This window comes from Panicum virgatum, chromosome 1N (genome assembly GCF_016808335.1).
Source record: "Panicum virgatum strain AP13 chromosome 1N, P.virgatum_v5, whole genome shotgun sequence".
Taxonomy (NCBI): Eukaryota; Viridiplantae; Streptophyta; class Magnoliopsida; order Poales; family Poaceae; genus Panicum; species Panicum virgatum.
In genome coordinates this window covers 65,079,842-65,104,767 of record NC_053145.1, presented here as the reverse complement: position 1 = coordinate 65,104,767, position 24,926 = coordinate 65,079,842, and the positions used below count along the sequence as shown (strand labels likewise).

General features: G+C 46.1%; 1 protein-coding gene and 1 pseudogene across 3 annotated transcripts; both read left to right on the top strand.

The window, feature by feature from the left end:
• Positions 1-4,610: 4,610 nt before the first annotated feature.
• LOC120657531 (AP-1 complex subunit gamma-2-like) lies at positions 4,611-15,063 on the top strand. 3 transcript variants are annotated; one of them, XM_039935853.1, is made up of 20 exons: positions 4,611-4,841; positions 4,943-5,245; positions 5,349-5,490; positions 5,808-5,981; positions 7,380-7,559; positions 7,963-8,117; positions 8,426-8,516; positions 9,087-9,250; positions 9,322-9,376; positions 10,028-10,150; positions 10,241-10,336; positions 10,754-10,881; positions 11,792-11,896; positions 11,993-12,276; positions 12,790-12,876; positions 12,955-13,032; positions 13,115-13,192; positions 13,270-13,445; positions 13,847-13,951; positions 14,705-15,063. In XM_039935853.1, exons 1-20 carry the CDS (start codon positions 4,765-4,767, stop codon positions 14,798-14,800), a joined length of 2,697 nt encoding a protein of 898 aa, XP_039791787.1. In that variant the 5' UTR covers positions 4,611-4,764; the 3' UTR covers positions 14,801-15,063. The 3 variants fall into 3 exon arrangements, with proteins under 3 accessions (XP_039791787.1, XP_039791788.1, XP_039791789.1); XM_039935854.1 differs by having other exon boundaries at positions 13,118-13,192; positions 14,705-15,031; XM_039935855.1 differs by lacking the exon at positions 4,611-4,841 and having other exon boundaries at positions 4,964-5,245; positions 5,332-5,490.
• A 1,557-nt stretch (positions 15,064-16,620) lies between these two features.
• Positions 16,621-21,056, top strand: LOC120653776 (annotated as a pseudogene).
• Positions 21,057-24,926: the final 3,870 nt, after the last annotated feature.

The window sequence follows — 24,926 nt, the reverse complement described above, 5'->3', positions numbered from 1 at the left end:
TTCGTCTCGCGATTTACAGACGAGTTCTGTAATTATTTTTGTGATTAATCTATATTTAGTACTTCAAATATAGAAAGATACCTTTTCAAAATTTTTACACCCTGCAACCAAACACGGCCATAGGGGGAGAGAGACGTGCGGTGCCTGCCAGCGAAGACGATCAGGAGGAATCGATGCAGCGGGAGGCAGCTTGTCGGGGTTCAGGGGGACCCAAAGGCGGCCAATCTGTCTGCCTGCCTGTTGAGCAGGCGCGTGGCTGTCCAAAGGCAAAAGGCTCCCCGGCTTTGCCTTGATTTCTTGTAGCCTACCGACAGGACCCGCGTCAGTCTCGTGTGTGCTTTAGGGTCTGTTTAATTCATTTTACAAAAAAAATTTGCAAAGGAATCTTGGTCATTTGAAGTACTAAATGAAGTTTATTTGTAAATTTTTTTCATAGATGGGTTGTAAATCACGAGACGAATCTAATTATGCTAATTAATTCATGTTTAATCAATATTTAGCGGATGGTTACTGTAGCATCGCTGTTGTAAATCATGGATTAAGTAGGCTCATTAGATTCGTCTCGCGATTTATAGCCCATCCACGCAAAAAGTTTTATAAATAGACTTCATTTAGTGCTTCAAATTAGCAAGATTCCGTTGCAAAATAATGTGTTTACAGCGTTTTTGTGTTTAAAAGAACGAAACAGGGTAATCCACTGCACCGGCGCCGGTGGCTTTTGTTCCTTTCGTGCTGTGCTGGTTGACAGCCTGAGCTAGGAGTCAATCCTTTCAACACAGGCAGAGCCATGTCATCTGCTGTCATGCGACACTCGTGTCCACTGTCAAATTCGGTGCATCGACTCTCAGTTGTCATGTGACCGGGCGTCTGGAGTAGGAGGAGCTGCATCAGGGAATAGTGGAATACACCATGCACGCGTGGCGGTGGTCGATGAGACGCGCCGCGCGTGCACGCCGGCGCCGGCGATCGGGCGTGGGGTCAGGGAACTCAACATGGAAGCCGGCCGCGGTCGGCGACTCGGGTGGCGCGGGCAGGGCACAAAGCATGTGGCGCACCGAACAGGCATGTGGCCTCTCCCCCCTGCCCGCCGCCCGGCCAGTAGTCGGCGCGTCGTCAGCCGTTGCGGTTGCGCCAATACGATCCGTGGCGCGTGCGGGGGCACAAGCCGCACAATTGTCTATCGGGTCAAGGCACATCGCAGCCGCGGCCGCCGGTTGCTCCGCCCGTGGAACCGCCGTCTTGGTGCCTAGAGCCTCCTGCGCCGGGGGAGCTAGTGGGCTCCGACTCCCGGCGGCCTCCCGTTTCTGACGCGCCTCTGGCTGGCCTCTTTGGCGTGCGCCGCACTGCATCGCCGGCCGGGGGACACGCACAGTGTCTTGCTCCGCTAGAGCTCGGCGCGGAGACTCTGGTCGAGCTCCGAGCCAGATGTTCACAGACATGTCGAGCGCTCGTTCGCTCGGCGGCCACCACGTCGGAGGGGAAAAAAAAAAGGGGGGGAGCCTCTGGGACTCGAGACCAGTAGGCCATTGTTTATGCGCAATGCTCCCCAGCACGAGATCTTCGGCTCCACTCATCCACAGCTCGATGCCGCCCGGCCCGGCCGGCCTCCCATGGAAAAAAACATAGCTCGGCGTAGAAAAAACGAGCACGCAGGAAACCTGCAGAGATTCGGTGTTGGGGTACGAGATCTCGTGGCTTGGAGAAGGGTCGAAGGGAGGCGGAAACTAACGTATCTCGCGTGTCCCCCGGCCGTGCCCGGGTCTCTCGGACACCCTTGTCCCGTACCACTCCGCCTTGTCGGCGTCCCTCCGCTCCTGACGTCGCGCGCCGCGCAGCAGAGGATCAGGCTTCATCGATCGATCCACCGATTTGTCTACCGGCTGTGGCTATACCTGTCAGGATCTGTCGTCCTTGAACGAGCTCCTTGTTTAAGATGCAAAATTTAAAATTTTAAAACTATCACATTGAATGAGAATCTTATATGTATAGAATATTAAATCTAGACGAAATAAAAAACTAATTGTATAGTTTACTTGTAAATTGCGAGACGAATCTAATGAGTCTAATTATGCTATGATTAGACACTAAATTGCTACAGAAATTACTACAATACACATGCTCTAACGATGAATTAATTAGGCTCATTAAATTCATCTCACAATTTACGGACGAAATCTGCAATTAATTTTATAATTAGCCTATATTTAATACTTTAAATGTGAAAATATTTTATTTCAAAAACTTTTGCATCTAAATGAGGCACGAGATCCTGGAGTAGTAGCTGTCACCACAGCCCCGTCCTTGAACAGATCCTGGAGCCCGCTGATGAAGTGCTTGACCTGCATGTATGCATCCATCATATCTGTAGGAAGGAGTACACACGTCACTGGGACAGGAATCATGCTCTGGAAGATCCATGATATCCATCACGTTCCAGGTTTGGTTTTTTCAATTTTAGTCATAAGTTCAATCACATTGTATGTTTAAATACCAATTAGGAATATTGAACATTGACTTATTACCAAACTAATTTCATAAGTCATGACTTAATCATGAGACAAATCTGTTAAATCTAATTAGTCCATAATTTAATTATTAATTGATATATTAACTATTCGCTAATTGTGCATTAATTATATTTAATAGATTCTTTTAGAGCCCTAATTACAACTTATGCAATTAGTTTTATATTAAGTTGACATCCAAATAATCGAATTGACATCTCAACATATGACAGCTACTTAAAAAACCAAACAAGACAGAATTCACGATCATCAAATTATCATTCTATCCTTTTGAGCATTTGTCGGGGCAGGTCAAGACTCAAGAAAATGCTGGAGTCGGCCGAAATCCCAAGCTAATAACAAGATAACAAGGTCCATGTTGTCGGGCCGAACTGGACTGCACCATTCCGAAGACAAATGTCTTGGGAATTGAACTGTTTCGGCACAAAATCTATATGAAAATTCCAAATTTCCAAAAAACATATTCGTTGTGTTTGCTTGGCTTGCCAGTCAATAATATTATTCTCTTATACTAAATCAGCATCAACTACCAGTTACCAACCAGTCAGCAGTACTATTTTCTCGTAACAAATCAGCACTAGCCATCAGTCACAGCTAAGCAAACATAGCTATGGTTTGCTTGTCGATTGAATTCCAAGACGGAAATCGAAATTGCGCGCATTTCGCAAAATTCGTCGATCCATAGGTCGGATTCGCACATTCCACCGTCACCAGTACCACCATTTTTTTCGAGTAAATTCCCTGTATGCCATTGGAAAATAGATTGGATCCCTTATATGCCATTGAAAATTACCTCATCCCTTCTAAGGCATCATTTATAATTTTTCATCTCTTCCATGCCATTGCCGTTAATTTCTCTAACAGATCCGTTAAAAGGTACAGGGGAAAAGACAATAATACCCCTCAGTTTCCTCACCGCAATTTTTTTCCCCGAGCGCCCCGCCCCTCGACGCAGTTCACCCGGCCGCCATCCCGCCACGCCTCGACGCACACCGCCCGCCGCCTTCCGCCGCGCACGCACGCGGGCCGCCTTCCGCTCGCCGCTCGTGCACGCCCACGGCTGCGCCCGCGCGTGCTCGCCGCCTCGATTCACTGCGCATGAGGCCGCCGCCGGCCGCAGGGGAGGTAGCGGCCATCGAGCTCCGCCGCAGCGCGGATCTGCGGCCATGGCGAGGCGCGCGCAGGCTCAAGGAGCTCGGCGGAGCTCGCCGCCGCCGGGGTCCCCCGCGGCGAGGGAGGAGGACAAGGAGGGGCGGCGCCGCGCGAGGAGGCAGCGGAGCTCGCTTAGCGGGGAGGGAGGAGGGGCGCGCTCGCCCGGCCCGCAGCTCGCCCGCCCGCCCGGCGGCAAGGGAGGAGGGGCGCGCCGCCGGGAGGGAGTCGCCGGCGAGGGTAGGTGAGGGAGGGGCGTCGAGGTGAGAGAGAGAGAATAGGTGATGGAGCGCCGCCACGCTCGCGCTCCCCGCCGGCCGCCGTGCTTGACGCGGCCCTCACCGGCGGTCGCGCTGGCTGCAAACACGGCTCGCACGCAGGCGGAGGGGCAGGATGGGCGGCCGCGGCAGGCTGGACCCCGCGCGGAGGGCGCGGCCCGCGGCAGAGGACACGGCGCGGGACGGCGCCGGAGCAGGGGTGCGGCGGAGGGTGCGGCCGGTGGCGGAGGACGCGGCGCGCGCGGGGGCCCGCTTGACGGCGGCCGCGACAGGGGCCCGACGGAGGGCGCGACGCGTGCGGTGGCTCGCGCGACGGCGGTCGCGGCGGAGGGGCAGCACGGGCCTCCGCCGCGCGCGCTGGGCCCTCCGTCGCCATCGTGGATCCGATGGGTTCAAGGTTGAAGATGAATCTGACGTGTGGGTCCCACACGTCAGTGGTAGTAGAGAGAGGGCAAGGAATAAGAGCCAGGGGTATTATTGTCCTTTTGTCTTTTAGTTTAACTGCTCCGTTAGTATTTTTGACTCCAATGGCATAGAGGGAATGGAAAATTAAAAACAATGACATTGAAGGAACGTACTAATTTTCAATGGCATAGAAGAGATGGGTTACATTTTCTAATGGCATACAGGGAATTTATTTTTTTTTCCCCAACCAGTCCTCCAGATCCGGCGACGCCCCTGTTCGTCCACCTCGCTCGACACGCACACGCCTCGCCTTCCGCTGCTTCCCGCCCCAACCACCTTGGCGTCAGATCCCGCTGCTCCCCTCTCCGCCTCCGCGCGCGGCGGCGTATCCTCTCCGAGATCTCGGCATGGATACGGTCGAGAAGATCGTCGAGGACTTTGCCTCGGACATCGCTATGAGTTCCTTCTCCGGCACACGCCTCCGGTGAGAACCCCTGCCGCCCCAGAATTCCCCCCAACCTGCGCCGGATCTGTGGCGCTCGTGCTTGCCAATGCTGTAACCGCGCCTCGTGAGCTGCGCCGCAGGGATATGATACGCGCGATACGCGCGTGCAAGACGGCGGCGGAGGAGCGGGCGGTGGTGCGGTGTGAGTGCGCGGCGATACGCACGGCTATCAGCGAGAATGAGCCGGCGCTCCGGCACAGGAACATGGCCAAGCTCATGTTCATCCACATGCTCGGCTACCCCACCCATTTCGCCCAGATGGAGTGCCTCAAGCTCATCGCGGCCGCGGGGTACCCGGAGAAGCGGGTGGGCTACCTCGGCCTCATGCTGCTCCTCGACGAGCGGCAGGAGGTGCTTATGCTCGTCACCAACTCCCTCAAACAGTAGGCCCGCTCGATACCGTCCCTGCAATGTCACTGCTGCGAGTGTTGTTTCCTCAAATGGTGTACCGAGTTTTGAGTAATGGTAGTGGTTAATTTGGGGCAGAGATCTCAACCACCCGAACCAGTTCATCGTGGGCCTCGCATTGTGTGCGCTTGGTAACATCTGCTCTGCCGAAATGGCACGGGATCTGTCGCCAGAAGTGGAGAGATTGATGCGCAGTAGGGAAGTCAATACAAAGAAAAAGGTACGTACCTGTATACTCTGTAATTCAATCCCAGTAGATGAGTCCAGTCGAGCAGGACCAAGGCAAACACTGACAGCTGAACGAGTGAAATTATTGACTTGTGTTATTTCAAGGAATTGACCTAGGTTGATTGGAAACAACATACTTATTGGAACTGCCAAATCTAGTCGCTCTGTAAACGTTTTCATCAATTAGTCTTTGTAAACTACTATATGAGTATGTTTGGATGCAGTGCTTACCTTGTGTCTTTCTATCGCTATTTGATATTTCTACTGGTATTTTTTTAAATTTATGGTATATATCTACTTGGTTATTAGGCTGCTTTGTGCTCTATAAGGATCGTACGAAAAGTGCCAGATTTGGCGGAGAACTTCATGGCCCTGGCTGCATCACTGTTGAAAGAAAAACACCATGGGGTTCTTATATCTGCAATTCAGCTCTGCACGGAACTATGCAAAGCCAGCAAAGACGCTCTGGAGTACCTGAGGAAGGTAAGGACATTTATTTCTTACACCCAACATCACAAATAGCAGGACAGGTAAGTGCACAGGAAAAAAAGATCAAACGAAAACATGTACTTTCTCTGTCTAACATTTTTCTTATGTGGTGGTGTGCAAACCCACAGCCGGGTGGCGTAGTGCACCCGCCTAAACCCAGAGGGTGAGTACTCGGGAGTTAGTTAGGATTAGCCCAATCTCGGTGGAAGAACGCGATGAACACAACAGGTTTAGAGTGGTTCGGGCCGCCGGAGCGTAATACCCTACGTCCACTGTGAGTTGTATTGCTTGCGCTCTCAAGAGGTTGAGAACAGGGTGGTTTCGAGTGAAACCGAGCTTGTGTTGTGAGAGTCTTGGCGTGTCTAGGGCTCAGTCTGTAGTGAGCTGCGAGCGCCTCCCTTTTATATCTCAAGGGAGGCGCGTACATGGCCGTTGAGTCCCCGACAGGTGGGCCCAACGATGTAGTATAAAATGACATACTGTTCAGACATTATGGCATTGCAGGCGACGGAGATCTCATTCCTGGATTTCCTTGCTCTGCCCGTGGGAATCTTCCGTCCGGCATAGCCATGCCCTGTCTTGTCGAAACGGCGCCAGAGTGTAGCTTGCGGCGTTGCCTTCAGCGTAGCTGAACGGGCCGTGTAGTTTGCGGCGTAGGCGGTATGATGAAAAGGTGACGTGCCGTCGTATCCATTTAATGCGGCAGACGGGCTCTGCGCGGATGCAGCTGCACTGTGTACCTCGGTAATATGCGGTCTACAGTGAGGCCTGGCAAAGGCTGCCCCGCGTGCGGCGGCGGCAGGGCACGCCTCAACCACCCGCATTGAATGCGGTGGGTGGGCGAGTCTTCCAGCGGAAGACTCGCGCCCGCGCCCGCGCCTGTGGGATACGTGGCGCCTCCGGACCCCGCCCCGACGGTATGTTGGTTCTACGCGCGTGGGAGGTCCGAACGGACGCGGGGAGGTCTCGGACCCCTGTGCCCTCGGCTGTTGGCGCGGAGTTTCCCCTCCTCAGGGACACGTGGCGTCACCGGACCCGTCCCAGAGCGGGGAGCGGGTCCGGAGCTGTTGGCCCGGTGAGGTAAGAGTCTGACCCGTGGGGCCCGGCTGCTCTGCCCCTTATGGCGTAGTTATGGATGACTACACGAGTCCTGCCTTGCTGCAGTAGGAGTGGGTATCCCTGCTACAGGGTACCGACATCTTATAACAATTTAAATGATCTTATTTGATATTTAATGCATCACTGCTCTCTTGTTGCATATAGAAGATGCACAATTTTGTAATATTTCACATTAAGATTTTTTATGCTGAAAATGGTACTATAATATCTGAGTTCTGAGAAACTGACATATGCGTTATCCTCATGCACTTTTACATTTCATCTCATTTGCAGAACTGCATTGAAGGTCTGGTTCGCATACTGAGAGATGTGTCCAATAGTTCTTATGCTCCTGAGTATGATGTTTCTGGAATTGCTGATCCATTCTTGCATATTCGAGTTCTTAAACTTATGCGCATCTTGGGTCAAGGCGATGCAAATTGCAGTGAATATATGAATGATATTCTTGCTCAGGTGATCGATCAACCTTTATCTTCGGTTTCACATGCAGAACACTATCATTTACTGCTTCTCCAACAAAGCAAGGGCACGGGCATGTAGCTTTTAGTCATTTTTTTTTCTTGGTTGCATATGTCTCTTGGTTTTGCCTTTCAATCTTATAGATGTGTTATAGAATAACAGGAATTAGTTTTTTTTTGCATTATTTAGCCCATAACTTATGACTCATGTTTTTTATGTTGTGCTAACTAAACTATGACATATTTTCATTAGACCCTCTGTAGGTGGTGCCTATGTTGGATTCCAAGACCTTCCCTATTTACTAATTTTTCCCCATCGTTAAACTTATTTTCATCCACATGATCATTTGTTTGCATATTGAAGTGGATAGCTAACGATGCTATTTGTGTTTATCCAGGTTGCAACAAAAACTGAGTCAAACAAGAATGCTGGAAATGCCATTCTGTATGAATGTGTTCAGACAATAATGGGCATTGAAGCTACTAGTGGTTTACGTGTTCTGGCAATTAATATTTTGGGTAGATTCTTGTCAAACCGTGATAACAATATAAGGTCGACCCTCTCTGCTTTTTTGTTCTTGACCCTCTTTTTTTTAAATAAAAATAAACCAAGCTGTTTGTGAATAGTTTCTTTTACCTTTCTTGATGGATCTGCTAGTGTAATAAGTAATTATATTGAGCTTGTGGCTATAGCTTATGAAATTTGATTCAGTTGAAACTATTTTTCAAGCAATAGTATATGGAACAATTGGTTGCTGTTGGTTATGTTATTTCACATTTTATAAATGAAATGTTTATTGGTTTACCTATCTGCTCCATAGATGGAGTATTTACTGTGCCTGTTACCCTGTCTTCTTTCAGATATGTTGCTCTTAACATGCTTATGAGGGCCATTGCAGTTGATGCACTGGCAGTGCAGAGGCACAGGACAACAATATTAGAGTGTGTAAAGGTAAGAATACATGCAACTCTATCCATGTTGAGTGCTTGTCTAACTATACCTCACGCTAATTCATGCCCATGTATGTACGACATTAGATTAAGAATCCTCATATTATGCTACAGGACAGCACTTCATGACATTCAGCAAATTAGCATAATACTACCAAAATTTAGGCATTCGCCTTTGTGCAGACACCATATAGCATGCTAACTTAGTGTACACTGTAGGCCTGCCTTCTATTTTCAACTTTGAAAGGATCTTAATTGAAAAAATGTGTGTGTCAAAGGCGTTGGCTTATCCAGTCCAAATGTTGTGCTGGGAGCTTTCTCTAGATCACTAATCCTGTGCCCTTGGTTTAGAGTACTTCTCCTGTATTTGCTAAAGCTGGATTCTATGTTACTGCTCTTGCAATGCATGCAATCTATAAGTCAAGGGTTCACAATGTATGATTCAGTTCATAGTTGTGTATGATCAAATCTGCTGTTTAGCAAGCTACATCAAGCCTGACATTTACTGTTTGCAGCACCCTAGTTCTGTTATTCTGGTTTTTAACATTTGTAATGTTTGTGCATCTTTCAGGATGCCGATGCCTCCATTCGCAAAAGGGCCCTTGAACTTGTTTTTCTGTTAGTCAATGACACAAATGTAAAGCCTTTGACTAAAGAGCTCATTGATTACTTAAGCATTGCGGATCCAGACTTTAAAGGAGATCTCACATCAAAGATATGCTCAATAGTTGAAAAGTTAGTATCTATTTATTCTGTTGGTTTCTTATTGCCTCGTGGAGCGGTTAACAATATTGCATCTCCAATAGGTTTTCTCAAGAGAAGTTATGGTACCTTGATCAGATGTTCAAGGTTTTATCTCTGGTAAGTATCTAAGTACTGTGGAGATATTTTAATGTCAAAATATATGTTCTCATAGAACACAATTTATTTTTGTGTTTCTTTCAATACTTCTAACCTTGCATCTTTTTTAGTCATTTCTTCATCTTCTGGGAAAGTCTGTTCAACTTGCATTGCATGCTTTTAAATATGGAACACTTTAAGTCTGTGTATAGTACAACCTGGATATTTCAAATGAGGGATATTAACTGCATTAGCACACATTGATACAAAACTGCAGGGAAAGAAGCTTTTCAATTTATTTTGAAGCTATCCTAGAGTCCAAACATACCCATAGAGGAAGAAACTCTGCCTGTGCCCTAGATTTTAGGCTTATGACCTGTGTCTTCTGCATTTCTCCTTGCTGTTTTGTACCTCATGCTTACAGCATGCACACAGAAACCTCTAAAGGATGCAAGGCATTTCCACTATAACATAAAATTTGTCATAGCCTGTTTGAACTACACAAATATTACTATTTTTGCACACAAAGTTACTGGTATATTTGTGGTACTGTTCCTAGTTATGTTTCAGTCCATTATTTGACATAGTGGGAGATGTCAAGCTTAAGTTGTCTTGCCTTATTAGATTTACAAAAACGAGCCAAATTCATCTTTCACTCTTATTATTTAACAGGCTGGAAATCATGTGAAGGATGATGTATGCCATGCCCTTATTGTTGTGTTAAGCAATGCATCAGAACTTCAAGGATATTCAGTGAGGTCATTGTATAAGGCCTTGCAAGCATATGGCAAACAGGTTAGGGAAAATTTAATACTCTTCATAGTGCACGCCATTCCATCTCATCCTACCCGATGTCTGTAATTTTGTCAATATTATATTATTTAGGGAAGTTTAGTGAGAGTAGCCGTTTGGTGCATTGGTGAATATGGTGAAATGCTGGTGAACAATGTTGGCATGTTGGATGGGGAGGAAAAAATTACGGTGAGTGGACAATTTCTTGCAGGATATGTTCTTCTTTAACCCTCTGAACTTGCTAGATTGTAGCTCCCAACTGTATGAACTACTACATAATTGTCACATATTTAAGTTCTGTTGTTGTCTGTTCTAACTTCTACTAGAATGAGCTGGGCAGGCAGCCATCCCGGCCCATCCAAACAAGGGTGATTATTCCAGAAATTCTATGCACATTATTCGTTTATCTATATATGCATGCCAGATGACCTTAATTGTAATTTAGACATGTAGCTTGAGATAAATGAATTTTATTTCTTAAGGATCTTTTTCCTATAAAGGTTGGACTTTTACTTGTCTACATTGTTGTATAAGCAATTTATCCTATGTTTTTTAGTATCATTTGTAACTTGTCATACATCTTGTGAAATACATTAACTTGTTCAGGTAACAGAATCTGATGCTGTGGATGCTGTAGAAATCGCTCTTAACCGCCACTCTGCAGATGCGACAACTGGAGCTATGTGTCTGGTTGCTCTTTTGAAGCTCTCCTCACGATTTCCATCGACCTCAGAGTAAGATATCTTTCAACTTGATCTCATATGGTTGTCACACAAAATACCAACTGAAAGATGTAGTTCTCTTAACTATGTATTGTATTCTTTTGTCTTTGTTCTCTTGTATTCATGAAGTTCCTGATTAATTTGCAAATGGATATCAAGTTTTTATCCAAAGAACCGGTGCAAAAACGGGCCCCCTAACTGACCTGTTTCCGATGATGTATACAAGTAGACAAAGAACATTTCGAGCAGTGTAGCATCTGAGTAGGCAGGCCTATGTCAAGCAGGGAGCACGTCCATCTTGTTTGTTCTGTGTATTTTGGGGGGAAGATAATTATGAATAAGAAAGGTGATAGATGCTGACATGTGGGTCCTATTATATATATTTTTAAAACTGTTAGTGAAAATTAAATGTTTTTTAGTGGGAGAGCGCTTTGCAGACCAGATATTGAATTTGGGGCAGTAAAATGGACTTAATCCATAAATCTGTGCAACCTTTTTATCTCATACTCTTACCACGAGTGAACTTCAGACTTGCAGATCATTAAATTGTGGGAACATGTTCCTTGTACACGCAGAAGAACCGTGTTATGCTGTATTTATCTGTACATTTCGGTAGTCATTGGTGGTACACCACCATGTACAATTTCTCATCTTTTTAAGAACCGTGTTATGCTGTATTTATCTGTACATTATGGTGGTCATTGGAGGTACACCACCATATACTCTTTCCTCATCTTTTTTAATGCTGCCTTTAAGTTATCTTCTTGAAAAGCTTGTCACATATTTCTGGGTGTTGAGTGTCTTTAGTTATTTTATACAATATCTACCTCTAAGGCTCTAACTTCATCATATATATCACCATGTGTCTAAGTTGTCATATATTTCTGCTTTGTTAAATACTGTGGCTTTAATTTTTTAACAGGAGGGTGAAACAAATAGTTGCTCGGAATAAGGAGAATGTTGTGCTTGAACTACAGCAAAGATCAATCGAATTCAGTTCCATAATACAAAGACATCAGTCTATCAGGTGGGCCACCAAACTTTTAGATGTTACTGCAGAAGATTTGTTTTTTTTTTTGCCTATGAAAGATATTAATCTGAGAGTACCTGGTTTCAAATGCAGATCGTCTTTGCTTGAACGTATGCCTGTATTGGATGAAGCTAGTTATCTGGTGAAGCGGGCTACTGCTACACAAGCAACTATTTCAGCAAATAAACTTGCCCCGACAGTTGCTCCTGGAGGCCTTAAGCTTCCGAATGGTGTAGCAAAACCCACCTCAGCTCCTTTAGCTGATTTGCTTGATTTGAGTTCTGATGGTGCACCAGCTTCAACCACCACTTCTACAACACCTAATGATTTTCTGCAAGATCTTCTCGGTATTGGTGGAGTAAGTACATCAACAGCAGGTATTCTTTTTGCCAGCATCCCTGTTATTTCATGCGTGGTTTCCATGTTAGCTTGCTTCTCTGATTACGTTAAAAGAGCAAATGGGCTTTATTGACTGGTGCCCGCTGCATCCCTCCGTCAGTCCCTCAGAATATGCACTCTTACCTTTTATGGAATTTGAGCTCACCCCCATGTTCAACAATTTGCTAATCAGTCATTTATACTTTTACCCAAAAATTTAGTTCTAGTGCTATAATGTGGGATACTGGGATCTTGTCCAAATATTTGTATTTAATACCACCTTGCTTGTTACTTTTGCCCACGAAAAAGTCTGTTGCAGGTTTTTTTTGCTTTTGTCATAAGTTCCAGTCATGCTGTGTAGACAGGTCAATATTTTATTTACACATGAAAGAGTTGTTCAGTACTTCAGTCATTATCTTTTTGTGCACTAATTGTTACATTCTATTTTTTTGTTATCAGAAAATTCCCTTACTTTAGCACTTAGTTTTTCCTATTTCCTATTTTTTGTTCAGGTGTACCTTCAACTGCTAGCACAGATATTCTTATGGACCTTCTATCCATTGGATCATCCCCATCACAGAATGGCACGCCTGGACAAGGTAAAAATAATCTTAGCTGTAGCAATTGCCTATGTTTCTATTGATGACCATTGTTGAATTTTGGCCATACTGATGCAGCGGAGTCTAAACCTGTTCATGCTGTACCTGAAGCTATCGATCTGCTCGGTAGTTTGTCATCAACTACATCTGTTTCTGGTTAGCTTGGTTTAATGTTGACTGTTTGAATTGTCTATTTTCTGTGTATAACCATTGATGAATTATTTAAACACTAATGCAGCAGAGATTAAACCCACACATTCGGTATCTCAAGACATGGATCTGCTCGATGGTTTGTCATCAAGTACATCTTTTTCTGGTTAGTTTTGTTGTCGATATTAGCAAACAATGTAACTACATCATGCTCATGGTTACTAAACCTCCTGATTTGAGCAGGACCAGAAAAAACAGTTCACCCATCAATAACAGCTTTCCAGAGTACAACCTTGAAGATCACCTTTGATTTCAAAAGGCAGCCTGGAAACGCGCGAGAGACGACAATTCATGCCACTTTTACAAATTTGACATCGTGTACCTATACAGATTTTATTTTTCAGGCCGCTGTTCCAAAGGTAACATCTTATTGCTGTATTCTATGTTTGAGCTTTCCACTGGCGCTATAAATTACCCCTGATACTCCATGGTTCTTGTTCTGCATACATTAGTTTTTATCACATGATAAACGATGATTATACTCCACAATAGTTTTTAAATTTCTGCTGTATGTCTTGTAGTATCTTCAGCTTGGGTTTTGATGGGCTATAAGCACCCATGTCCTGCTGATCACTCTTTCCTTGAATTCATATTGTTTGAGTTTTGTAGTTTCTGTTACTCTGATCTAGAAAACTGCAGATAACACCTTTTTCACATTAGAGCAATGGAAAGAGGCCAAGTGAATAATTTTATTCTTCCTTTGTGTTTTTTAATTAAAGCTATGTGATTGATATGCTGATAATGTTTCTTTTACGCGCAGTTCATCCAGTTGAAACTGGATCCAGCTAGTGGCAACACTGTTCCAGCTAATGGAAATGGTTCAGTTACTCAAGGGCTCAATGTCACCAATAACCAACAGGGCCAGGTATATGAAGATTTACACCCCTCGGTTCCCTTCAGCTTTCTTAGTCTATCTTTTTTATTGGCTCGAATTTAATCCTCTTCCATACAATGTGATTTGCTGTAGTTAAATTTATGTGGCTGAAGTATTAACAGGAAAATTGTAGGCCATAAAGGTCACATCGTAATGCAAACTTCTTGCAAAACTGACTGATGTATTTCTATTGCTGCTCATGTGTCTTCAGTTTCTTAGGCTGTTGACTAATGTTGCATGTACTGTAACTTAACAAAATATTAATTCCTTTTTTATAGAAATAAGGACCAACATGAGCCTTTCTCGCGTGTACATTTTCCAAAATGATAAGAAAAGAGCTACGCATCTTGCGCCCATCATTAGTCTGGAGTCCCTAGTTTTCCTACCAGAATTTTACCCAGGGTTTTTGGATCCTGAATTACTCTGCTTGTAACCAGTTCTCCTGGTTGGTACCGTGCGAATAAATCCTGGCCAAGAAACGTTTGAAGTTGAATATAAATTTTTTAATTCAAATTGGTGTACTCTATTACGAGTGATAACCAGACAGAAATGTTCATAATGGGTGGTAACTAGTCCAATTACAGTGAATTTTTGGAAAGCCTTTTTTTAACAGTGAACACAATCCTTGAAAGCCCAATGGTTCTTCAGAATAAAGTTTATCCTGCAACTGCAGTGTTTCGGGGCTATATTTTAGAGTCCCATGCTCATTGCTGATGTTTCTTTGTTATCTATCCTGCTGAGCAGAAACCACTTGCAATGCGTATCCGGATGTCTTATAAGGTGAATGGCGAGGACAGATTGGAACAGGGCCAAGTCAACAATTTTCCTTCTGGGCTATAGTGCCATTTGTGTATATTATATCATGTTGTGATAGTTATATCAAATTTACGTGTTGGGGACAGTGCTAAAATTTCTTTCACACTGTTCCCCGTTTTCTCCTTTTATTCATGCCCTCCATTTACGGGGTACTTAGAGAAAATAGTTTATCGTGGCGAGAAAATAGTTTATTGCGGCCATTCATTTTCTTGACCCATTTATATATTGTATAGTATGCAGCCATGTCGTCCCTTTAAATTCAATGTGATGTATTCATGCCTGATGTACACCACGCCACGCTTGAGGATTTTTTTTAGGGTCCTATACTAGAGTATAAGCTGTAGTATCTAAACTCACATGTAAACGCACACCACACACCCACTCACACCTTACTCAACACCACCCTACAAGGGAGTTAAGATCTACAATCTATTCTCTATTGTTGCCTGTTCATGTGCAGAGCACGATCGGATGAGGGTCACCTGTACCTGAAAGAAATGGGGAAAACCCCGGTGAGAATCGCGGGCCGAGCAAGGCTCGAACCCGTGACCGGCGGCTCGTGCCACTCGAGCCTTACCGTCCGAGCTAACGCTCGTTCTCACGCCACGCTTGAGGATAATCAGAAAACATTGTTTCTACATCTCATTACAAATAATCTCTATTTTGTTGCACTATCAACCTTGACACTGGAGACCTGCAGCCTTGTTTTGCATAAGTAGGCAAAAGCAATGACTGACAGTAGCTGTGCAGTCCTAATCTGCGGTGCCGTAAGTCTAAGTTGTCTGGGATTGTTTTACCATAGGCACAAACTTATTCCCTCGTGTGAATTAACCATCACGTAGCAGTCATTAACTCATTATTATGTTGACCATGTTAACTATGCTCCAGTCGGTCCTTAAAATATTTTCTTGGATGCTGACCTAAAGACCTGTCGATGGAGCTGATGGATTGCGTACAGTAGCAGCAGGTGATCTCCACCATTTCGCATTCATGCTGCATCTTCGTCCAAGCCATTGTGGATGCATCGAGAGCAAAACATGGATGCTTTTTCCTCCAACATTCCAGTCCCTAGGTCCGCGACATGCTGCCCGTTTATTTGGTCCTCTCACGATCACGAAGTCGTCGTTGGGGACACGGGCACACGCAGATGCGCCTGAAGCGCCCCTCTAGCTGCGCGTGAATAATAATGCCTAGCTATATCTTCCACGCTACGCTGACAGCTCGCGCCCATGGGACAGACGGATGAGGACGGTCGTCAATGCAGGCGTGCAAAGCCACGCCGCGGAACTCTAACAAGCTCAACGTTGCCTTGCCTTGCCGCGGCGCGCGCACGAGGTCCTGGACGTCGTCTACCGGCGGGAGAGGATCAGAGGAAGATGCGTTCTGCAGCCAGAGCTCCGTGCGGACAATGTGGCCGCGCGCCCACGGCGGAGCGCGACGCTGGGAGCCAGCGGATCGGACGGAGGCGCCGGCAACGGCGGCATCGAAAATGCAGAACGTAGCCGCGGAGACGACTGACGGTGAGCGCGTGGCGGTTTTCAAGCGATGGTGGACTGGTGGTCATGGCGGCGGCGAGCAGAGCAGAGCAGGGGGCATGGTCGGGCGGGACGGACGGACGGACGGTATTTCGTTTACCGACCGGCCTTGAGGTTCTCCGGATCGTCGATTCCAAAGACTGCGGTCCAGATTCGATACGACGGCTTGCAGCGGGGGCGCCCTCTGGGCCTCGGGGCGGCCCAACAGTTTGACTCTGTCTGGAGGCCCATAAACGAGGAGTCCAGGGCCCAACCGCCGCCTTGCTTCTGCAGCTCTGCTCAGGCGATGGGAGGTTTCTGAATCTGATCATGGACAACCGCATCCATGGGGTTAGATCGCTGCGCTGCATCGACGTCACGCGCCAGCAGTTCTTCAACACAACCAAACCTGCACAGTCACCGCAAGACGCTCCCACCTCTCGAGAGACTGCGGCTGTTGCCGGCTGCCAGGGGAACAAACAGGTGGCGGGGGACGCCTTAGAGATGGTCAACATCTCGCTTCCCAGCCCAAGCTTCAGCATCCGTGGCTCCACTTCAGATCTGGGCGACCAAGTGATGCACTTCTTCCCGATGGGGGATCGCAGAGTGGTTTGTGTGGACCAGGTGGGGCGTGGCGTCCTCTTGGAGGCAGACACAGGAAACGTGGTGATCATGCCCCCTCTCCACAAGCCCAAGTTGATGCCCATCTCCCTCTCTGCTCCCAGCCCTGATTCGGATTACCATATTGATGGCATCCGCGACAGCCTTTTTGTCATGGAGAGGATTCTCAAACCAGAGCCAAGCAGCATGGAGCAGACGTGTCAGTTCGAGGCCTTTGTCTACAGCAAGCCCAACGCAGTCCACTTGAACAAGGCCTGGCAGTGCCAACTCCTCCCGTCACTGCCAAATGTCCATGACACCAAGCAGCGGCACAGCTTCCCGCAGATCAGCTCCTATGCTGTGGTCAACGGTGGCTCTGAGATTTGCATATCCGTCCAAGGTCTTGGGACCTATTGCCTCAACACGACAAGCTACAAATGGACTCAAGTCGGCAAGTGGATGCTTCCCTTCAATGGCAAGGTTACGTTGAGTACGTACATGAGCTGAAGCTCTGGTTTGGCATTTCTGCCGGTGACCAGACCTTGGCTGCTGCTGACCTCTCTGCAGACTCCCAGCCACAGCTACTGGGTACGTGGAAGGAGCTTGACCTGCCAGAGGAATGGAAGTGGAGGTGGAGGTGGCGCTGCATGCACAGGGTAGCAATGCCAATAAGGGCAGTGGAAGAGTGGAACTCAAATTTACAAATCACAAATCTAGACGTTACAAGTCTAATAGCAGCACTGGTACCATCTCTGCAGTGTTCTGAACAGTTCCAGGGCTGGGCTTAAAAGACTGTTTTTATGCATTATGTTTAGTATGATAATTTTGGCACTCAGACTTTTGAGAGAGAGAGTGGCGTCGTTTCTAGTTCAAGTATAAACATTAAAGTGTTTTCTAGTATGTGTGTTGTCCATTCTGTATTGTATTGTGATGTTGTCTCCTGCCTGCCCATGTTGATTCTAAGTTGTGTTAATTAAGTATTGCAGTCTTAATTTATGTTCTCGCATGCGATTGTAAAATTCATGTTCTTGGCTCCTGACTTCACAAAAGTGCATTTTCATCATTCAGGTGAGGTCGACACGGGCCATGTTCTCTTGTCGCCTGATTGGTTGCTTTCGAGCTCGCACAATGTGCTAATTTGCACTGCTAATGATACAATTACTATATGATTAGTATATGTATTAAGTGATAGTATTAATGTATTTAAAGAGTATTAAGCCATAATAAGATGAGTTAGGGACTGGCCTAGTACAATATGCAAAATAAATATTATAGGGATGATTATTATTATTTTTTTATCTACTCCAACATGTCTCCATGCCGGCAACCAAACATCTCGTCCTGGAAGCTCAATAAGTAATATCTCCAACTTATCTTTATACTTAACTATCTCCAACTTGGATTACTCCCGAGGGAATGCTGGGAAATTGAATACCAGCACATTCGAATGATATGAGATAAACTAAATTTCACTTAAATTTGTCATGCAACAAAGCTTGGTCGGGGTGTTCCTATTGCAGGTTTGTTGCGCACTAAGACGTGAGTCGGCTATGATTAAGGTGCTATAAGGACATGTAGGTGTTTGCATGTGTTACTGTATTAGTATATATGTTTTTCATACGCTTCATCTTCAGTTTAGAACTGGCAAGGAATGCAACATCAGTTGAAATGCTTATGAAATGGTTCAGTAATGTTGAGAGGATGGCATTGTTCAAATATTTGTTCACTATCTTATTAACTCAATTGAACTTTATAAGATGCTAAACTTGCCTAGGCACATGGATGTATTGTAATTTTTGTAACTACTGAAGATAAGTAATATTGGTAAGGAAAAAGTCCGGTTTACACCCTTGAACTATCACAAAAGTCTGATTTTCAATCTTAAACTACAAAACCGAATAAGATAGATCATTCAACTATCGAAACCGGGCAAATTTGGTCCTTAGGGTGATTTTGAAGATGGGTTTTGTATTTTTAAGAAAAACTAAAAAAATTCTAATGATATCTTTAAAATAAAAACTAATTCATTTTAAAACAAAAAATATGAAACTAGTTTCATTTTAAAACAAAAAATGTAAATTGAACTTTTTCCTATTGGTAACTGTGTTTCTATATTCTAATGTTTCCATCTTGAAAAAAAAAGAATAAACTGCTTACTATTATTTCTATAACAGTTTGTTTTCTAATAATATTGTTTTCTCATTATGCAGAAGTGAGACAATCCATCGCAATCTCTCCACGCCCAACCCCGCCGCCGCCGCCGCCGCCGCCACCACCACCGTTCTTCTGCAGTTCTGCTCAAGCGCTGGGAACTCCGCACGTCCCTTCCTTTCTCTAACGCGCGACAGGTTCGTAGCTTGTAGATCTGCTTCCTGGAAGTTGACGATGGGATCGCGGCGGTTTCTGAATCTGATTGTGAACAACCGCATCCCCCCTGGAACCTTATCGCTGCGCTGCATCGACCTCATGCGCCAGCAGTTCTTCAACACAACCACACCTGCACAGTCACCGAACGGAAACGGATCTGAATCTGTTGCCGGCTGCCAGAAGCACAAACAAGTGGCGGGGGAGGCCTTAAAGATGGAGAGGATTTCGCTTCCCAGTCCAAGCTTCAGCATCCGTAGCTCACCCACGAGCACCAAATGGAATATAGACTGCGTCCCGCTTGCAGGTCGCAAGGTGTTCTGCACTGACCACTCTGGGCGTACCATCATCTTCGATACTAAGATGCGCCATGTGGACATCTTGCCCACTCTCCATAGGCCCAAGTGGGAGCCGATCTCCATCTTCGTCCCCAGCGACGCTGCGGACAACCATGATGATGTGGAAGGCAGTATCTTCGTCATGGAACGTGTTCCTGACCCTGAATACAGCGGGCAGCCGAGCAGTCAGTTCGAGGTCTTTGTCAGCCGGAAGCCTACGGCGTCCAACAAACAATCCTTGGCACCACCTGCTCCTTCCGCCGCCGCCTTTCGTCGTCTGTGACACCAAGGACGAACGGCCCCCCAAGATCAGCTCATACGCAGTGGTCGGTGGTGGTGGTGGTGGCAGTGGCAGCAGCTCCCTGATATACATAGCCGCGGAGGAGGGTGCTGGCACTTACAGCTTGGACACGGTGCGCCACACATGGAGCCGATTGGGAGACTGCGCTCTACCCTTCCATGGCAAGGTTGAGTATGTTCCTGAGTTGAAGCTCTGGTTTGGCATCTCTAGCAAGGACTGGACTTTGGCTGCTGCTGACCTCTCCGCCATGGGTTCTCAGACACAACTGGTGAGTCTTGTGAACTTGGGTTGTGGCAGGTTTTGCATCGTGAGATTCTTCTACACCTCGACTACTTTAGAAGGATACTTTGACGAAGTACTTGAGGAGGAATACTCAGACGAAGAATATGAGGAATACTTTGTTATCTTGACTGGGGTGGAGGTTGTGCGGTGTGACAATTATGTCAGTGGCAACGACAGCAAAGGGAAAGTGGAACTCAAGATGATCAAGCACAATTCTATGTACCACATGTGTTATGATGGCGGCGATGGTAAAATTGAAACAGCGTTCTGAATGATTTCGAGGCTTATATCAAAACTCCCTGTTCTATCCGTTACGTATGCCTGAATAATTATTTGACTTGTCTGAATAATTGTGGGACTTGTTTGCAAGAGACAGCTAGTCAGTTCTCCTAATCTTTTGAATTGTCTTTTGTATCATCTTAACAAAGAATGCGCAGCACTCCTGTAGTCCTGCGCCATATTGCCTGTTCCGGGTCAAAATCTAAATTTCTAGTGCAACGCTGGGGCTCGTTTGGCACGGTTCTGGTCTCCCTGAAACCACTCGAGATGCACGTGCTATAGTAAACAAGAATTTTAATTATTAGAAAATCTCCTAAATAATAACTTTATATTTATAGCAAAAAATGTATTTTCAAAAAACCTAGTAAACATAATCTTTTGTACAAATAATCCTTTTGTTTGTGAACTAAATTTTATAATAATTTACTTGTTAACCATTAAACGTTTCAGACGAGACTTCAATATTTTTAAACTAAGCTACATCCATCTATTTGAATCATTTTTGTATATCAAATCTGCAGACGTTGGTGTGCGCTCACTGCTACATCGAGCGGGTCGAGCTGGTGCAAGCGCCGGCGCTCGTCGAGTTCCAGCACCGCTGATTCTTTGACAACCATCCTCCGATATCGTTTGCATGCGCTCCGTCGCTCAGGAGCTCGTCCCTAACTCACCACTTCCGCCAGTATGATGATGATGATGTGATCAAGTGGAAGTTAAGTGAGCTTCTGGCGAGAGACGGCAACCAAATACAGACGCTGCGGCAACCAAATAGAGACCAGCGGCCCTTGAACTTGTCCTAAGTGCCACTTAGGTCCACGAACTCGCAAAATGTATACAAAATCGAGTGCCGTGGGTGTATTTAACTCTAATAAGATTATTTGATGTTGATCAATCTGGTTGGCAATTCTCAAGTTTCGTTGCTGATATGGTTGCAACCAGAACCTCCTAGGAAACTGAGAGCTGCGCTTGGCGGGCTGAAGGAGCTGCAGCTAAAGAAGATCCTTCCTTGAACGGATATCAGAGTCATTTGTATACATTTTTTTTTAAGTCGCAAGCATTGGTTTCTAATAACTCCGCCTATACTGACTGGAAGACTCTCTCTCCTGAGTCGTCTCAACATAGCCGGTCCCAAGCCTGGGTAAAGGAGGAGGTTTGCGTTAGGTTTTGGCAAACCAGCATAAAAAATGCCACTCTAATGGATTTGAAACCCACAAGAAACTCGTTGGGGCGTAACCCTCTTAGCGACGCGCTACATCGGAACCCGGGTGTGGTGATAAATGGGCAAGGGCCGGGTCGCCATCCCCCCAAGGGCGCGTCGTATCATGACCTGGGTACGATGATAAGTGAGCAAGGGTCGGGTCGTCACCTGAATGACGCGCTACATCTACGCCCGGGTGTAGTGAAAAATGAGCAAGGGTCTTCGCACTTCCCTCGACGGGTGCGAAGGGTAAGGAAGCTAGCCGAGCCAACTAGGATTCGTATAGGTAGCTGGAACGTAGGGTCCCTAACGGGTAAGTTGCGAGAGCTAGTTGATGTAGCAATTAGGAGGCGTGTAAATATTCTATGCGTTCAGGAGACTAAATGGAAGGGCCAGAAGGCGAAGGAGGTTGAGGATACTGGCTTCAAGCTTTGGTACACGGGAGCAACTCCGGGTAGGAATGGTGTAGGCATCTTGATTGATAGGAGCCTTAAGGATAGAGTCGTAGAGGTTAGAAGGCAAGGCGACAGGATTATCCTAATCCGGTTGGTAGTTGGAGATTCGGTTTTGAATGTGATCAGTGCCTATGCCCCTCAGGTAGGCCTTAGTGAGAGCACCAAGATGCAGTTCTGGGAAGATCTAGATAGCATGGTTAGTACCGTGCCTACCAGCGAGAAACTCTTCATAGGAGGAGATCTCAACGGCCATGTGGGTGCGACTAATATAGGGTTCGAGCGAGTGCATGGGGGTTTTGGGTATGGTAGCAGAAGTCAAGAGGGGGAGGATGTTTTGAACTTCGCGTTAGCCTATGACTTATTGATAGCGAATACCGTGTTTAAGAAGAGGGAATCCCATCTTGTGACGTTTCGTAGTGGACAACACTCGAGCCAGATCGACTTTATCCTTACTAGGAGGGAGGATAGACGTGATTGCTTAGATTGTAAGGTGATACCTGGGGAGTGTGTTGTCCCTCAACACAAGCTTGTGGTGGCGGATTTTCGTCTTCGGGTACGTGTCCACCGGGACAAATGTGCCAAAATTGCGAGAACAAAGTGGTGGAAGCTTAGAGGGGAAGCGGCACAAGCGTTTAAGGAAAGGATGCTAGGTGAGGGGCCTTGGGAAGAAGGAGAAGACGCAGATGACATGTGGCTAAAGATGGCAACATGTGTTCGGAAGGTGGCCTCAGAGGTGTTTGGCGTGAGTAGGGGAGGCAAACAGGAGGGGAAAGACACCTGGTGGTGGAACGACGAGGTGCAAAGGGCTATTAAGGAGAAGAAGGAGTGTTTCAAGCGCCTCCATCTTGACAAGAGTGCAGCCAACATCGAGGGCTATAAATTAGCGAAGAGAGTTGCAAAGCGAGCTGTGAGTGTAGCAAAGGGTAAGGCGTATGATGACCTGTATCAGCGGTTAGGCACGAAAGAAGGGGAGAAGAACATTTATAGGATGGCTAGGATCCGCGAGCGGAAGACAAGGGACATCAACCAAATCAAATGCATTAAGGATGGGACAGATCGACTGCTAGTGAAGGATGAGGAGATCATGGATAGATGGAGAGAGTACTTCGACAAGTTGTTTAATGGAGAGAGTGAGAGCCCTACCCTTGAGTTAGATGACTCTTTTGACGATACCAACTGACGTTTTGTGAGGAGAATTCAGGAGGCAGAGATCGGGGAGGCTTTGAAGAGGATGAAGAGAGGTAAAGCGATGGGCCCTGATGGTATTCCCATTGAGGTGTGGAGATGCCTAGGAGATAGAGCAATAGTATGGTTAACTAAGCTTTTTAATCTCATTTTTCGGTCAAACAAGATGCCTGAAGAATGGAGGAGAAGTATATTAGTACCTATCTTCAAAAACAAGGGCGATGTTCAAAGTTGTACTAATTACCATGGAATTAAGCTGATGAGCCATACGATGAAGCTTTGGGAGAGGGTTATCGAGCATCGCCTAAGAAGAGTGACAAGTGTGACCCAAAATCAATTTGGGTTCATGCCTGGAAGGTCAACCATGGAGGCGATTTTCTTAATACGACAATTGATGGAGAGATATAGGGAGCAGAAGAAGGACTTGCACATGGTCTTCATTGACCTTGAGAAGGCATATGACAAGGTACCGAGAAATGTCATGTGGTGGGCTTTGGAGAAGCACAAAGTCCCAACTAAGTACATTACCCTCATTAAGGATATGTACAAGGATGCGACGACGTTTGTCCGAACATGTGATGGCAACACCACTGACTTTCCTATTAATATATGCCTACACCAGGGGTCAGCATTGAGTCCTTATTTATTTGCTTTAGTGATGGATGAGGTCACAAGGGATATACAAGGTGAGATCCCTTGGTGTATGCTCTTTGCTGATGATGTGGTGCTAGTTGACGAGAGTAGGGCAGGGGTTAATAGGAAGTTAGAGCTGTGGAGACGCACGTTAGAGTCGAAAGGATTCAGACTTAGTAGGACCAAGACCGAGTACATGATGTGCGATTTCAGCGCGACTAGGCATGAGGGGGGAGACGTTAGTCTAGATGGGCAAGTGGTGGTCCAAAAGGATACTTTTCGGTATTTAGGATCGGTGCTACAAAAGGATGGCGACATTGATGAAGATGTTAGGCATAGAATTTCAGCTGGCTGGTTGAAATGGCGGCAAGCTTCTGGCATCCTTTGTGACAAGAGGGTGCCACAAAAGCTAAAAGGCAAATTCTATAGGACAGCAATTCGTCCGGCGATGTTATACGGTGCTGAATGTTGGCCTACAAAAAGGCGACATGTGCAGCAACTGAGTGTAGCAGAGATGCGGATGTTGCGGTGGTTTTGCGGGCACACAAGGAGAGATAGAGTCCGGAACGAAGTTATTCGGGATAGGGTCGGGGTGGCACCAATTGAGGAGAAACTTACTCAGCATCGGCTGAGATGGTTTGGACATGTCCAGCGAAGGCCTCCTGAGGCGCCAGTGCGTAATGGGGTTCTTGAGCGGGTCGATAATGTAAAGAGGGGTAGAGGTAGACCTAAACTGACGTGGGAGGAGTTGGTTAAAAGAGACCTTAAGGATTGGAATATCTCTAAAGAGATAGCTTTGGATAGGAGCGCTTGGAGACTAGCTATCAATGTGCCTGAACCTTGAACTTATTTCTTTCGGGTTTCATCTCTAGCCTACCCCAACTTGCTTGGGAAAAAAGGCTATGTTGTTGTTGTTGTTGTTGTTGTTGTAAGCATTGGTTTCTAATGTTGCACTTGATCGCTTGTTATTCCGGGAGCCATGTGCCTAAGGGTGGTAGTGG

Coding starts and splice junctions, on each gene's coding strand:
- LOC120657531 (XM_039935853.1), top strand. CDS start 4,765: ATGGATACGGTCGAGAAGATCGTCGAGGACTTTGCCTCGGACATCGCT. Junction 8,517..9,086: donor CAATATTAGAGTGTGTAAAG/GTAAGAATACAT, acceptor TGCATCTTTCAG/GATGCCGATGCCTCCATTCG. Junction 10,882..11,791: donor CGATTTCCATCGACCTCAGA/GTAAGATATCTT, acceptor ATTTTTTAACAG/GAGGGTGAAACAAATAGTTG.